A 17,613-nucleotide genomic window follows, 5' to 3' on the forward strand; every position below is an offset into this window, starting at 1 on the left:
AGATTCATGGCTGTTTTCTCCGCATCTGTCTGCTTCTTTGTGTGCCTATTAAGGAACAACTGGCAATTCTGACAATTTTGTCCTTAGCCATAACTACACTTGTCTTCTCTCTTGAATCATAAGATCTTTTTACTTTCCAGACACTTACGATATCTCCACGTCATTCTCCTTCGTCTTACAGATAGAAGGGGGCAGGGGCTGCCAGGAAGGGTGAAGCTGAATTTCAATTCCAATCATCATTTTTAGCTCTTTCTAATTTCAGGCATCCAAAGACTAAACTTGTTTAGAGGTGCAAACAGCTCTGAATTATCACCACTACTTCAAGGAAGTCTTCATGGACACGGGAACTAATATCTGCTCTCCAGGACCTCCTCAAAGAGTTTGTATCTCCATGTCTATTTACCTATCTCTTGTGTTCTAATCCATTACAAATATATTATGGCGCTGGCATCAGAACACTGTGTTCTTACTGGTTGCCATAAAACTGATGCACTTGCAGCCTCGATTGAAAAGTTGTCAGTATAAATAACACATAAATTCACATTTTGCATAATAGGGCCCATTCCTTATAAATCAGGTCATGAGTATATGAAACATATATCTTGGCACACAAATGTTAAATAACAGTAATAAATTAATAAATACATAAATTACTTAAATAGGTAAATAACATAAAAGTCAGCTGTGACCTGCTAGCTGTAAACTGTATAAATAAATTAGCTGATTGTTTCGGTGGGCATTTAGCATTTAAATATAAAAATACAGCAAAGATATCTTTATAATCGTAAAAAAAAAAAAAAAGCAAATTGGTAGAAAATATCTTTAGGGGGAGGGTCCTGTTCCATTGCACCTTTTAAAAATTTAGCATAATGTCTTCCACTTTTCTTCCAAAGTTTCATCCTGAGGTTAAAACCTGAAAAAGAATGGCGAGTGTCTATGAGGATTTGAAATTCAGTAGCAAACCCTTCTTATTTCACACAACACATTATCTGGGGCAGTTGGATTTTGGGGGTTCCTCGTCAGAAGGGTCCAGCCCTTTCTAATGTGGCCTAGGATTTTGCTGATACCATGCTTACCAGAGGCTATCTTGAGAGTTTTCTTTTCTTTTCTTTCTTTTTTTTTTTTGGCCGTGCATTGAGGCATGTGGGATCGTAGTTCCCCAACCAGGGATCGAACCCATACCCCCTGCATTGGGAGCACGGAGTCTTAACCGTTGGACCACCAGGGAAGTCTCAAGAGTTTTCTTATTTATTTATTTATTTTTTTGTGGTACGCGGGCCTCTCTCTGCTGCGGCCTCTCCCGTCGCGGAGCGCAGGCTCCGGACGCGCAGGCTCAGCGGCCATGGCTCACGGGACCAGCCGCTCCGCGGCATGTGGGATCTTCCCTGACTGGGGCACGAACCCGTGTCCCCTGCATCGGCAGGCAGACTCTCAACCACTGCGCCACCAGGGAAGCCCTCGAGAGTTTTCTTAAAAGAATATCTGATCATGTCATTTCCTTGCTTAAAGCCCTTCAGTGGCCCCCAGTGGTCTCCAGATAAGATTCTAATTCCTGGAAACAGCTTGCAGGACACCTATGCTCTGACTCTTGGCTACTTCTCTCTCCCACTGCCTTCCCTTCCGGAAGGGCAGGACCTGTGCCTGCTTTCTTTACTGCAGTGTCCCCGTGCCCAGCATACTGCTTGGAATACTATGGGCATCAATAAGTATCTGTTAATGAACAAATGTATGTTTCTGCCTCTGGTGACTGCGTGTTGGGCATCCCACCCCCTCTTTCCTGTCCCACACAGCCCCCACCATTGTCCTGCACCTGGGTACAACTGAGTGTGCAGGGCTGGGCTGGGCTTCGCAGGCTTGCTCACCTAACTGCAGGATACAGATGCCCATTCGCTCCAGTATGAGCTGTAGTAGCGGTCCCGGGCTTGCACGCGGACGTTGGCATATTTGTGGCACATGACCTTGGCTGAGGTTTTGTCCGTGAAGAGTTTATCTTTCTGCAAAGGAGAGGGAAATTTTTGGCAACGCAATCACAAGGTGGGCTGGGCATATTTTGGCAAAGTACAATCTCCCAAAACAGCCACACCTTGGTCTCAGGGCACCACACTCGCAGTTCATAGGGGTGTGTGTAGAACTTGTGCCACCTACTGACAGCAGCTCTCAACACAGATGCGGCTTTTCTACTTTATAAGTCCAAAGCCCTGAGGGAGAAATTGTTTGGTCCAGTTTTCATCTTTCTAGCACAGTTGCCTTGCATGAAGGCCCCATGTGCACTCACCGCAGTACTAGGTCAGTGGTGGGACTGAGACAGATTTGCTGTCCCCTGGATATTCTGAAATTCCATATCCTGATCCTTTTATCAGAATAAAATCTGTGTTCAAGCCCAGGCATTGCTATTTATTAGCTATGTGGACACAGGAGAATATCTTAGACTCTCTGTTTCTCAATTCCTCATTTGTAAGAGAGGGATAATAATACTTACTCCCTCATAGAGTTGTAAAAGTTCAAGTAGCAAGGTATTTAACCATGCAGAAAGTGCTCTATAAATACTACCTATTAATAATATAGATCTTATATTGGGAAGTACATATCAAGATTTTAAATAATTTTTAGGTAAAATCTACTCCAGAATAGCCCTTCCCTTCCACAAAAAAATTCTCAGGGAGTACCTGAATCACTGAATTTCTACCACGTGCTAAACACTGTGCCGAATAAGGCCTTTGTTTAGTGATTTCTAAAACTGGCATCCAAGGAGTCTCAGGCTCTATAAGAGGGCCTCTAGAACCTTGGGATTATGATGCTCAGGCAAGAAAGTTTGAAAGCCATTGTCTTAGCCAACATTCTGTTCAATAAGATAATTCCACAATATATGGAACAGCCGGGAATTATCTATTTTGGATGAGACACAGCATGAATGTTCTATCACCCATTATATTTGTCAATTTGAAACATTTTTAGGCTCCTAGAGCCCAGATTTCCTATATCAGGACCAATTCTGAGAGCAAGATAATGTTCAACCATACTGGTGGCAGTAGGGTGTTAGGTGCATGGCCTTTGTGTCCTGGTTGTGCCACTTTCTAGCTGGGTGACCTTGGGCAAGTCACTTAACTTCTCTGAGCTTCAAAATCTTCACTAGTGAAGTGGTACGAGTAACACTGCCTGCCTTTCTAGGGTTACTGTGAGAATTAAGTGAGATACGCAGGGAAAACCCTTAGCACTGTTTCAGGCACATAGAAAGTGCCAAATAAACATTCGCTGCTATTATCATCATTAATCTCCTTGATGTGGGCCTACATAAACCTGACTACAGAATAGACAGCACCTGAATCACATCTTACCCTTTCTCTCTTGTTCTTGCCCTGGACCTGAACACAAAATGTCAGGGAGAAGTAGGAATGTGGGGTGCTCCAGGTGTCAGGGTACTCCCAGCTGACCTCCACATGCTGGGAATTCTTTAATGGCTTCAGCTGCAGGTTCTTGGGTGGGTCTGGTTTGACTGTGGAAGAGAAAGAAACACCCTTTATTTTGCTAATGGGGCTTTGGGGTAACGTAGTTCTGGCTTCTGGTCCCACTTTCGCCTTTGACCAGCTCTGAGTCCATATCATAGTTACTTAACTTCTCTGAGCACCTGGTTGGCAGACGTGAGACACCCCTGCGGCTGGCGCTCACGCTGGTGCCTGTACAAGGCAGCCGTCACCAACTGCTGCCTCCTCTATCGCTGAACCTGAGAGAGGCTCAGAATCCTTCTCATCCCTGCGCAGTCACAGGGGCCCTGGTGGTGGAACCACCTCTGCGTGGTGCTCAGAGGAAAGTTCTTAGAGACAAGACACTCACGTCTGGGCTTGCAGTGAAGGACCACCCTCTCTGTAATCAATCCCCCTCTGCACCAAACTCGGAATTGGGCTGAGCATCTTGCTGGGGACCAGATGAGAGATTTTCCACTTAGTGCTCTTTCTTTAGCCCTTTCGTGGAATCTGACACCGACTTGTCCTATGGCAGTTACAGCCAAATTGTCTCTATGCTCGGTCACTCATTTATTCAATAAAAAGCCCCCATTATGTGACAGCCACTGGACTGTGCATGGAAAGCACAACAGTGAGTGTCAGAAAGACTCTGTCCTCGAGTAGTGTACATTTTTCTAGGAGGGGAGGGGGAGGGGAGAGAGTCCATGGAATGGGCTTGGGCTCTCTGGATCTAGCTCTCCAGAGCTAGATCTCCACACAAAGACCAAGACTCCTAGCAGATGCTCCACAAATATTCTTTCCTCTTCTCAACACAGTGGCATTTTCTTTCCTTTAGGACTCAGCTAAATGCCACCTCCTCATAGAGACCTTCCTTGGTACCCTATGTGAACAAGACCCCACCCTCTCCTTTCCACCAAAGGCAATCTCCCCACAAATGCTAGAGCAGGTTCTGTGATTCTATCACTTTTTATTTCATGATGCATGTTCACTGGATAAATGGTAAAGGAAATGACAAATGGCAAAAATCTCCATCTTCCAACGGAAAAAAACAGACATCCATTTTGGAGGGGTTTATATTCCAATAAAGAAATCTCTTTTTCAAATGCTACAGAAAGATTGGTTGGGAATAATTGCAGTTAGTAGGGGAAGCTCTGGTTCTGCATATGAATGTTATGCTTGAGGGGCTGCTCTTGAATTCATCATGGAAGGGGCCGGAGCAGCAGAATAGAAGTGTAGCCAAGAGCCTGCTTTTTCTAGCGGGGCAGATCCAGGTCTGAATTGCTATGTGTGAGTTCTGGGGCAAGTTGTTTAACCTAGCTAGGACTCAATTTCCTCTTCCTTAAAATGCAGACAATTGTATCTACATTATAATTATTTTTCGGGGCGGGATGCAGAATAAAAGAGAGAATGCGTATAAACCCCTAACCCCAGTGCATGGAGCATTGTTAACATGTGATGAACCGGCGTCTATCTTTATTAAGCACATATAATCAAGCAAACTCACTGATGTCCCTGATGAAGAAGCTGCTGGTGTAGTTTTCATACTTGAGCTTATGAACAGCTTCCACCACGACCTCAATGGGCAGGCTCTCCTCGGCGGCTGGGCAGGCGCTGCCCTCCTGACACCCCACTGTGTACTTCTTATACTCCCTGTGGTCCACTCTGACCCTCTCTGCTGAGAGCGTCGCTGCTCCACACGTCACCCCTCGGGGGTCAGAGGAGCTGAAATCAAAGACAGATATTATCATGTGTCACATGATTGCAGGCACGTCCCTACCTGTTGTAACCAGACAGCTGTCTGAGGACAAAATTTCTCCAACTGGTTTGATTTCTCTCAAGGGGGTAAGAAGCTGCCCTCCCCATGAGAACAAGCGTTGCTTTGAGAGGTAATAATTGGGTTGGCCAAAAAGTTCGTTCAGGTTTTTCCATAAGATCTTACAGAAAAACCCTAATGAACTTTTTGGCCAACCCAATACAAATGTTTGCCTCTGGCTTAAATGAATCTGAAAACTTTTAGATCCAAAGCTCCTGGTTAAATCTCCTTATTAAAATTTTTAACTCATTTTCTGGATTTTAATGACAAAATCAATACATACCAATTTTAAAAAATTAAAAAGATAAAGATGGTGTATAAATGAAATGTGTATGTCTCTTTTAACCCTAATCCCCTTTTTAACCCTAATGTCACTCCTTAGATATAAATACTATTCCTGGCTTGTTGTAGCCCTCCAGACATTATTCTGTGAATATTCAAAGCAATCATATATCCACATGTATCAATATATATGCATACACACATATTTATCTATATATACACATATAGATTTTATTTTTATGAAATAATATCAAATTATATATATATATATATATATATAAAATTTGGTGTACATAATTCTGCAACCATCTTTCCCCCTTCTGAACATATTATGGGGGGTGCTCCATGACAGACCACATGGATTGGGTTATTCACTTTGAGGACTGCACATTAAGCTGGGGTATAATGTACCACACTTTACTTAACATTTGCCCTGCTGATCACCAAGAACACCACAATGAACTCTTGCATCTATGTCTCTCTGCACTTGTATAAGCATTTCTTTAGTAAGCATTTTCATGTTAAAGATAGAATAGTAAGACCCCAAAGGTTAATTTACTCAGTTAAATAGTGGCCAGGTCAGGATGATCACCTAGGGTTTACTCTGTTTTCCTACACTGTTTGGGAACTTTGATGAGAGGGAAGGAAGTCACACAGCGGGTTAATGTAGGTTCTGTACTAAGGGAATTGGTTTCTCGGGGTAAGCCCAGCTGCATAGGACAAACAGTGAACTTCAGATTGGTGGTGTCAGCAGAAGAAAAAGGAATTGAAGTGGCCCTGGGAAAATTTCTAGAGGCCTCACAGAGTTTTGGAGTCAGCCTCAGGGCTTGCAAGATCTATGCCTAGAGCTCTTGTTTCTATTTTCGACTGGAGGTGCAATTTCGGCAAGTCCTTCACAGCTTCAATTTCCCCTTTTATCACCGCCATCCCCACCCCTGCCGTGGTGCTATGAGCCTTAATGAGGCATTGCCAGGCAATTTGGATGAGTGGGTTCAAACACAGCAGAGGCTCTTCCCAGGCCCCAATAATATCCTGTTCTAATGCATACATTTGTTCAGGCAATTAGCTTAAATCTCCATGTTCTCTCCCTAATTTAGACAAGGGTGTGTGTGAGTGGATGGGGGGTTAAAAATATAGGATTGGCTTTATTTTCTCCCTTATCATTAACTGATGGGCCATTGCTAGGTTGCTCTTATTTTCTTATCGAGAAAGTTCTAGCAAAATGCTGAGAAACCCGAATGGTTTCACTTACCCTGTGCTGCTTTGGACACTGAATTTCAAATCAGTACTGATTGCTGTCAGCCACCAGCAGGTGAAATGTCCGGAATAATTCTTTGCCTCACATTTTATAAAGCTCTTATTTTTGGGCTCTGGATTTGAAAAGAACAAGAATTCAATATTTAGGGGTTTTCTTTCTTTTAAATTGCAAAGATTTTTATTGCGATGAATCACAGGCCACCAAATGGTACAAGAGTGAAGATCTTCCATTATTTCCTTGGAAAATCTGCTGTTCCCCAGGCAGACAGTCAGCGAGGACTGGGAATGTCCCAATAGGATGCTGATTCTGTATGCCACACACCCAACATATCGGAGGGGGGTATTAATATTTTTCAAGGCTATCAGCCCAGTGCTGAGTTACACACTATGCACATTAACTAACTCCCATTAGCCATCCAATAATATCACTGTTATTTAAAAAGAACCTCAGGAAAAGCATCTAGACTTCCCATGAAACTCTCTCAACAGGAGATTTTGATGGTTGATAACCCAAAGTGTACAGCAAAGGAAAATGTAGGTTTCGGGTGGTTTCAGTAAGACACTTGGTATTACTTCATTAACTATACTAACCATGTCTTGCCTTTTAAATTTTTAACTTTTTTATCTCTTATGGAGCAAAAGAGAAAATTGATGCTACCCAAGGGAATGGAATTACCTTTCTGGTCCTTTAAGATATCAGTGGACCAGATTCCGTCTTCCTTTTTGTGAAGCAGCAGGAGCGAATGGCTCAGAACCTTGCCTCCTTTGTGACAGGTGTACTGCCCAGCATCTCCAAACTCTTTGATTTGGATGGTCAAGGTTTTGCCAGAACCCAAGACCTCATCGCTCTGGTCTGAGGTCCAGGTGATGCCATCTTCTTCAGGGGTATCGCAGGTGAGAACCACCATTTCTCCAGGGGCGTCAGGATACCAATCCAATTCTACAACATAAACTGGAGAGCACAGGGATTGGAGAACCAGACTGTGATTTTTGGATTACTCGGTATCTGGATGGCTAAAGCAGCACAACCTTGCTCATAACGGCAAATGCTTGGTAAGATGATCTCAGGTTTTTGGGCACCACTTGAGTTCAAGGTTGTGGAAGAGAGAAGCAAAGAGTTTAATAGCTGCCATAAGCTCATTAACTGCCAGGCTGCCGTGAATAATTAACCTCTGATTAGCTGGCAGATGAGGAAAACCTTGATATACTGAAAAATGGAAACAGCACAATATTCTTTCCCGAAGGCCTGGTGGATGTAAGAAACTTCCAGCACAGTTCACATTCAGAGAGAATAAGTGTTGAGAAAGACTGACCAGGACTGAGATCCTGTCCCCAATAGCTGGCTGGGGAATTTGGAGAAAGATACTTAATTACCATGAGCCTCAGTTTCTTTGTCTGTAAAATGACAATAATAATAGTATCTGCCTTGTAGGTTTGGCTGTGAGGATTAAATGAAAAAAGCGTGTAAAACACTTAGCACAGAACCTATCACTCAGCATTGGTTGTTATTGTTATTCACACACCAAAGGTCAGACAACTGCATGAGAAAATGCCTTCCAATTTTCCACGGGGATTGAAGGATTTATTTCCAACTGCGTGAAACTCACCAATGGAGATTTTCATTCTCTCTGTGTTTTTAAAAGCTATTTTACCTTCTTAGAGGCAGTTCAGTAGATCTTAATCTTTCCGTTTTATAGAGAAGGGTACTGAGACCAAGAGGTTAAGCAAGGTTACATCAAGTGAGAAGCACAAGAGTTATATCTCAGAACTTCTATCTCTGCAGCTTTGCATTGGATCTTTTTTTTTGGCTGCACCGTGCAGCATGCAGGATCTTAGTTCCCTGACCAGGGATCGAACCCCGGCCCTTGCTAGTGAGAGTGCAGAGTCCTAACCACTGGACCACCAGGGAATTCCCTGCATTGAACCTTTAATACCAGTATCTAAACTGGCACTTGAGGAATGGCCTAATATAGTATTTCAAAGAGTATTTCACATCAAATCTTCATTCATTCATTCATGCACCAATTATTAATTAAATAGAATTGTTTAATGCAGTACTTCTCAAAGCATGATCATCCAACTACTACCAGCATCACGTGAGACTCTGTTAGCATTGCAAATTCTCAGTCGCTGAATCAAGAACTTTGAGACGGGCCCAGTGACCTGTTTTTAACCCCTCCAGAAGATTCTGAAACCCACTCTAGTTTGAGAGCCACAGCGGTGAAAAGCCTGGATGTTGGAACCACACAGGTCTGAGTTAGGATTCAGCTCTGTCTCTTACACTGGCCTGTGGCCTTGGGCAAGGCATTCAATTACTCTAAGCTTCAGGGTCATTATCTTTAAAATAAGCAACATATTAGTACTTGATCCAGAAGGTGGAGATGTGGATCACATAAGCTAATTTATATAAGAGCTTGACACTGCCCTTAAATGAGCTGTAACTGCTAGCTCTTGTGATTGGCGTCCAAATGTAAAGCTGTTGTGTAATATAAACTTCCCACTTGACATCAAAGGGCTTTAAAACTACTGAATGGGTAACAGAGACAAGAGGTAAAAAGCATCTGGGCCCCAACTCTTGGAAAATGGTCAGCTGTGCTGACATAAAACCATGTGGCACCTTTGGCTTTCTCTGGTTTCTCTGTGTCCCATTGGTGACTGACCAGCAAGGCTATTTTCCTGTCACAACTAAGATTCAGAAGCCGAAGACCCTTGCCCAAGGGCAGGGGAAACAGCTGCAGGCGGCAGCCTGATGAGGCACATCTAGAACCTAATGCTTAGCTGCATCTCATCTTGTCTCCAAAGCTGCACGCCCTCTCAGTGTTTCTCATATTGACTTTCTGGAATTTCTGTGGTTTACTAAATCAGAAGTAACTAAGGGTGTACTATGAAAGGGCCAAAGCTCCTGAGCTCACTAAAAATCCCAAGGTTGGAAGGAATCTGGCATAATCATCTGGCTCAGGGCTTTGTCCTTATTCAAGGGAGGGTCTAAAACACTCAGAACCTCCTGGGGCAGAGCAGGGATGGCTGGACTGTCATCTTCCAGAAATTCTTAAGAATGGAGGAAGAGCCCCAAATTTCTTTCAGGGACCCAGTTTAGTGTTGTATTCTCCTCACTATTGAAAGATCATTTCTCATCATCAGCTGCAATGTCTTCATTTTAAATGTATGCCTATTTCCTCTTGCTCAGCTGTCCAAGGACAGAGGAAACGATTGCTCATGTCATTCTGGTAAAACCTTCTTCAAATACTTAAGTTCATAAGCGTTGAAGTGAGACAGAATTGGGATCAAGTTCCTGTTCTACCCTTACCAGGTATGTGAAATTGGGTAAGTTAGTTAATCTCTGTGGCCTCTATTTTTAATATCTGTAAAATGGGGTACACACAGTCCCTATCTCTTATGGTTGTGGTGAGAATTAAATGAGATGCTGGCCTCAATAAATATCAACTATTATTATTATTTTATTATTAAAGACAGTAATTGCCAACATTATTATGTTGGCTTCAATGAGAAATATCTGAGCGTCTTTCAGGAACAACTAACAATCAGTTAATACATACTTACCGTGTGTGAGATACTAGAAGGATAGAGGGAGCACCTTATTCTAATAATACCTATCTATTATTCTACTAATAATTTTTATTGATCACTGGGAAAGTCAACAGGTTCTCCTGAATCACCAGAGACATTATTTTAAATAACCAAAACAATAATACTAATTAACATTTACTATCACTTCATTATCTGTTGAGTTGTCTTCTGCATTCACTAGTACATTTAATAATCTATGTAGTAGATATCACTTCGTAATCCTCAGTTTACAGTCGAGGGAACTCAGGCTCAGAGGTGACCCAGCTCAAGGTCACATAACCAATAAGTGGCAGAATCAGCCTTGAACCCAAGTCAGTGTGGGTCTAAATTCCATGCTTTCCCCAAAGTGCTTGGTCAGAGGTAAGTCATCTCGGTGCCAACTGAGGGGGTAATATTGCGTGGTGGAGTGGAAGATGTTAGAACATAGTTCTTATACTTTTCTAATCTTTCACTTTGGAATCTTAATCATATGATACAGCTGGTTTTTAGTAATACTGGCAAAATCCATATCTCTTTTCCCACCATAGTCCATAAAAATCTTCTTCTCTGGCATCTAACATGAAAGCCAAACAGTATAGATACCCTCAAGCCATACAATAATAGATACCCTCAAAGGTAGAACAAGGACATAGGGCCCGTGTTATCCCAGAGTGATGGCTTTCACTAGGAAGACCCAAGGCCCGCCCATTTCAGTCTGATTTCCCAGCAGGGGCTGCCTGACAGTCCTGTCTTAGATCCTGGGGCCTTCATAGAGAATCAGGAAAGGCTGGTTACCATTTTTCTCCAGTTCCCATATAGCCATGATGGGAGATGCCAGCAAAACCAGGGAAAACCAGGAGACAACCAACTGCTGAGGGTACATCTGCAGGAGGGGGAGAAACAGAGGAGGAGACAGAGGAAAAGAGAAAGAAGAGGAGGGATAAGAGAAGAGAGAATGTCAGTAGTTATGCAATCACCTTTGGAAACCATATTCACATTCTATGTACATTGTCTTTAATCTTTATCTTCCTCTTTCTTCTCTACACTGTCAGGTTAATACTCAGTGAATTCCAGGAGCCCTCTGCCAGTCTCTGGGTAAGAACATCTCCAAATAGAGAAGCGCAGACGATCTGCAGCTGAAAGACCTTATGGCCAGCTATCTGATATGATGCTCTTATTTTTAAGATGAGAAACCTAAGGCTCAGAGAAGGAATGTGACTTGTCTAGATCAACATTCAGTCATTATTTACTTGGTACTTCCTGTGTAAAGGGCACTGAGCTAGAGCAGCTGAGAGTGAAAAATGATTTTTACCTGGACCCCGACTTTTAGGAGCAAATACTTTCATTCAACAAATATTTCTTAAGTCAGTGTGTTAAATGCCTACCCTCCAGTAGGGGAGATGAGCTACATACCCGTATTACAGCAGCACAAGGCAGTATATGCGGTGACACCCAGGACTAAAGGACTTGGGTTGGGGGGCATAGGGAGTAATACTGAAGTGATCTTTCAAGTTCTGGCAGTGAGTCCAGCCCTTGTTGGTGAGGTTTCCTTTCTCTCCCTGCTTAAGACTGTAACTGTTCCAAACACAAAGATTATTTCCTCCCACATAAGGTAACCAGTAGTTCTCAAACTTGAGCATATGTCAGAATAACCTGGAAGCCTTGCTAAAGCACAGATTGCTGGCCCCCATTCCCACCCTGACCCTAGAATGTCTGATTCAGCAGGTCTGGTGGGGCCTGAGAGTCTGCATTCCTGTACGTTTCCAGGGGAAGCTGATATTGCTGGTCTGAGGACTACTCTTTCAGATCCATTGGTTTAATCCATGTTTAAGGTTCAGAGCCCCTTCTTTGGAAGAAGACCATAGAATATTGATATATTCAACATGAAAATGAAATGCATACTTTTGTGCTAAATCAGTTTCACTTATAATGAAACTCAGTCTAGATTAGTATCCAGGGTTTATGAAAATCTTCAGACTGACAATTACACCCCACCTGTGAATTAGGTGGAGATGATTATTATTTATTTTCAGTCTGATTTACCTCCTTCCATCTTGGAGAACACCGACGTTCTGTAGGAACATGGTTTCAGAAACCACTGGGCTATATGAAGAACAAGAATCTTTTCACAGTTTTCTGTGAAATACCTTAAAAATAAGCATCCCTTGGTTGGGGTAACAGAATATTGACAAATCATGGCTTTGTCAGAACTGCTGCTAATCCTAGGGCAACTTTGCCACGTATTTTATTCCCTTATATCATAAAGGTTGTGAGTGGCAGAGTCAGGAGCAGAAGTCAGGCCTTCCCGTACACTCTTGTCAGCACTCTTGTCACTGCAGCATGCAACTTTCAAGGGCACATCTATCAATTTAGTCCAAGTTATGACTGTAGCAAAGTTCTAGTTGCCATGGAGCACCAGTTAGTACATTTGTAGGCTTGGAGTCCAGCAGCATGGACTTGAATTCTGGTTGCACCACTCATTAGTTGTGTGAGATCAGCCAAATTACTCTCTGAGCCTCAGTCTCCTCATCTACAAAATGGGTATAATACCCATCTCAAAGGGTTGTTGGGAGAATGCAATGAGATGACATATTATAGAAGCCAACCAAATGTGTTAGCTTGTACCCAGCAGAAGAGATAAAGGAAAAATTTGATTTCTCTTTGTGTTGTCTGTGATGGATAAACAAAAAAGTCATGCCTGGCTGTAGGGAAATGCCCACAGAGGTACTGCAATTGCACAGGCCTATACAACTCAGATGTCAGCACTCTGGGAATGGAAATGGTAGAGATTCCTGGCACCTCCTGGTGAATCCTTTATGCTCTCTTAACACTGTGGTTTTCCCTTTGGCTAAGTGCCCAGCACTTCCCCTCTGGGCCTCAGATGCATCTGAGAATTTCAGGTGAACAACACTTTAGGGTCAAGGGAGCCCTGGTGATGGTTCTAAGAAACAGCTCCCATTTTTGTATCACCTACATTTTAAACCACAGGACACTGGCAGAAGGTAGAGATGGTGGTGGGTCACTTTCTTAATCAAACCCAGGGGAAACCAAAAAGGGGCAGCATGCAGTTACCCTGCTGTTTTCTAGATCATCTGATACCAAGGGCTTGGATTCCGGTTTGACCACTCACTAATCATATGATAATGGCCAAATTACTTTCTAAGCCTCAGTCTCCTCAGCTGTAAAATGGACATAATACCCATCTCAAAGGGTTGTTTGGTTGTATCCCACAGATCACATTTTCTCGGCCTGCTAAATTTGAGAGTTTTAAGGATTAAACGTTTTAAAATGTAATTTCATAGGTTTTCTAAACTCTTGAAACCCTTGTATGAGGGACGCAGGGACCCCAGGTCCTGTGGTATGTTAAGGCTCCCTAACTCTGGTGCCAACATGGGCATGCCAGTGACACTTGACTAGGCATCTCTTTTTTAAGTTTTATTTTGTTCATTTCTTTTTAATTAGAAAAGAATTATTATTTAAAAATAAAAAGACATAGTCACAGAAGGCTTGTGTAGCATATGCAAAGGGTCCCATTTCTAGAGACAGGCAGTGCTGTGTTGGTATCCCAGCTCTGCCACTTGTTAGGTGTGTGACTCTGGACAAGTCACTTGATGTCTTTGAGCCTCATACTCTTAATCTGTAAAATGGGAACGCTGCTGTGATGAAGAGGTAATGAAAGAATTCACATAAAGTATCCAGCATGGTGCCCTGATGAAGTCAGGACTCCTGGCTGTTTCCTCTCAAAGCCCCATTCCTCCTTTGACAGTGCTTACATAACACAATTGCAATCATATAGTTACTTCTTTCATGTTTGTCTTCCCCACCACACTGAGCTCTCTGACGGCAGTGATCATGTCTGTCTTATTCCACACTATGTCCCTGGAGTCTAGCAGGGAGAGTCTAGCTCAGAGGGATTTCATTAATTATTAGAAGAATGAATGGACAGAAATAGTAAAATTTCAGACTCCAGTAAAATGAACTCTAAGAGGCTGCCCAAATTCTTTCTAATACCTTGAAATTCCTTATTGAAAAAAGTGGGCCATCAGCTCAGGTTTAGTAATCTCTTTGTTAAAATGATATTTTAAACTGAGCATTATTTTTTTAACCTGAAAATTATTGCACACGATTTACCTAGGCAACTATAAGACACAGTAAAGATTATCTTTTTTTTTTCCTTCTCACAGATTTTAAACTTCAGAAAGTAGTTTTAAACATTAGTGTTGCTTTCCAGTTTTTAAGTGATTAGTTAATCCAAAAGATCTGGATAACTTAACTGTCAATCCAGTTGACTGTCACAAGCCCACGACAAATATGGGACCAACTATGCTTATAACATTCAATTATGAGGTATAAGAATGAATTCATTTACTTATTGGATTCATTATTACTTACTGAATAAAAGGCTTTTAAAAAGTTTACAATAATAAGGGAAGCACCACTCACTTTATACAATCCTTTAACTTATGAGCATTAATATTGAGGAACACACTTTTATATACATACCACTTTAAAACAAGACAAACCTTTCTATAAAATGTGCATTTGTTCACAGACCTTAATATACAATTATTATTAGCTGACTTTTAAAATGAATACTTTGTATATTAATCCCCAAAGCACTGACTTTTCACTAGTGTCCCAGCAGGTAAGTCACCAGGAATGCTTCTAGGAATTCACCCACTCCACAATGCCTGGTACAGGGGTAGCGCATGAACGGTGTCTACCCTTGGACAGCCTGTGGGCCCGTGGAAGGGGTGAGAGGGCTTGGGCAAGTGCTTACCTTGCTTCTGGTCAGGCTGCAGTGTTCCCTGGGTCTGAAACCATTTGTTTCTTCTGCTGCTGCTACTATTGGAGCTTATATACCCTACTCCTACCAAGCTTTCTGATGGAAACTTAAACTAGAAACTGACTTGTTCCAAGTTGCAACACTGAAAACAACTCTCACAACCTTCTGGGGAATTTCAAGAAGTTCCTTTTTTTTTTCTCTGTGTGTATCAATAAGGCAGAGGGAACACAGGCATCAAAATCCCAGGTAATGAACTAAGAGGAAATGACTTTTGGGTGGGGAAAAAGGAAGGAGATGGGATGGTCACTTCTTTGGGTTGACATCATGGCCAAGGTGGTTAGAGACAGTAACAGGCAGCCTCCCTGGGCTCCACAGACTAGAGGAGAAAGAAGGCCAAGGAGAGGTCACACAGGAGGATGAGTTCAGGACAGGATCCAGCAGTTGTATGCTAGAGGGTCCAAAAGCAAAATCTATGGTTCTCCTGAGGTTAAAGAGGATGAGATGAAGTGCAAAAGATTTAGTATGTCCGGAGCATCCTCCCCCCACATTACTCCTGTAACATCTGGATTTCAGAAACACACTTTTACCACCCCTTGTGCTTCATGCGCCACACACACATGCATATTCATACAGACACAGCCTTCGGAAGATGATAAATGTGTGTATTACTAATAACATTCAAATCTGTAGGAATACTGCCTATGCTCATAGGTACTCACTCATAGATGGATGGGAGCAGAAAGTGAAATATCCACAGGCATATATACAACTGATGCCACACTCAAGGCACACCACTTTGGGCACCCAGACTGTATCTTCACACTCATTTTCACACAAATCTATGTCCCTAGGAGCTCTACACAGATGCACAGAGTTAGCAGAACTATCTAGAAATTTCCAGCTGAATTTGACATTGCTAAGAGGAGTGCAAAGGCGTACACCGGCGTTAGACACCCCGACACCCATCTGCACACGAACAGGAACATTAACACGAACACCTACACCAAGTACTACAGGCAGAAAGATGCGGGCCGTACTCAAATACGTACGCTGCCGACAGAGGGCGCTGCAGCGAGGCGGTCCCCGCGTGGCGACCCGGGTCCGGGAGCGCGCCCTCTGGTGACTTCTCCATCCCGGCCTTTGGTCCCAGCGGCGGGGGAAGTTCCTGGGACCGGCCGGGTTTAAGGTGGGTGCAGATTTCCGCACTAACTTTCCTCGCAGTCTCAGTCGGGGAAAACGGGGAACCCGGGCGAGAGCGGCGGAGCTTCCCAGCTGCACACTTCCTCCCTCCCGCCATTTGTCCGGGCCGTGGGAGGGCGGGGGCCCGCTTAGCTGGCAGTCCCACTGGTTATCCGGCCTTGAGCTCTGGCTTGGGCGGAGACGTTACCTCCAGCTCAGAGGGCCTTCTCCTGTCTCCTCTGCCCTCTAGGCTTGAAGGGGGAACGGAAGTTCTTCTCAAGTTAAACAACAAAGCAAATGTCATATATCTAAGATATTTGATTATGTGAACAAAGTAGGTTGCATTGCATGTTGGTGGTATGATCCTGTGTGTGTGTGTGTGTGTGTGTGTGTGTGTGTGTGTGTGAGAGAGAGAGAGAGAGAGAGAGAGCGAGCGCGCGTGAGCGAGCAAGCGCATGCGCTTTTTACAGTGGGCGTCCCTGAGGAGTATAGCTAGGAGGTGATGGGACCTTTTCACAGTTTGACTTTTTGTTGTTGCTGTTGTTGTTATATGATACACAGACTATTAAATATGTATCAAAATATGTACCAAGTTGGGGGGGGGTTCTTTCTGTAAAAATGCTTTCATTTCCCCCTGCAAATCATCAACGGTTACTGAACAGAAAATTTTAAATGAATTTGACATGAAATAGTTCCACTAATTCATTTACAATGGTAGCACCACTACAGATGAGCCCTTTTGTGACCCTCCGTAAATATATACATATGTAAAATAAGACAAAACATTGAAAAAATGTGCTCATAAAAGCATCTTCAAAATTTTAAAAAATTGATCTGAAACATAAAATCTAAGTGAAAATAGCATGCTAGTTATGCAAAAAAAACTTCAAGGTTAGCCTTGGCCCCCGCTTTTCCAGTGAGATTGCAGCCCCAGGGTGAGTCTTATATGAAAAGTGTGGGCCCACCATTGTTCACCAATGCCAAGTAGGCAAGTAGTAGGTGTTTAAGAACATAGGCTTTGGAATTAGAGACCTGGATTCCAGCACCTGCTCTAAAAATTACCTAACTTCTCTATGCCTCAGTTCCAACATATGTAAAGTGTGATTAATAATAGTACCTGGTCTTAGGTTTGTTGTGAAGATTAAATGAGGTACGATGCAATGCACTTAGCACAGCATCTGGCTTAGTGATTAATAAAGCACTGCTCTTACTCATTTATTCATTTACCCTGCTTGTCCCAGGTAACTCACTAGGGGACATCGAAGATG

The 17,613-nt window shown here is 42.9% G+C and overlaps 1 protein-coding gene across 1 annotated transcript; it reads right to left on the minus strand.

Moving 5' to 3' along the window:
• Positions 1–1,862: 1,862 nt before the first annotated feature.
• Positions 1,863–11,263, minus strand: IL12B (interleukin 12B; the record flags this gene model as incomplete). The annotated part of the gene is made up of 6 exons (XM_082651692.1): positions 1,863–1,994; positions 3,336–3,493; positions 4,966–5,183; positions 6,809–6,926; positions 7,490–7,765; positions 11,176–11,263. 6 exons carry the CDS (start codon positions 11,261–11,263, stop codon positions 1,863–1,865), a joined length of 990 nt encoding a protein of 329 aa, XP_082507818.1.
• Positions 11,264–17,613: the final 6,350 nt, after the last annotated feature.

Source organism: Grampus griseus (genome assembly GCF_964374135.1).
Source record: "Grampus griseus genome assembly, chromosome: 3".
In the NCBI taxonomy this organism is placed as follows: domain Eukaryota; kingdom Metazoa; phylum Chordata; class Mammalia; order Artiodactyla; family Delphinidae; genus Grampus; species Grampus griseus.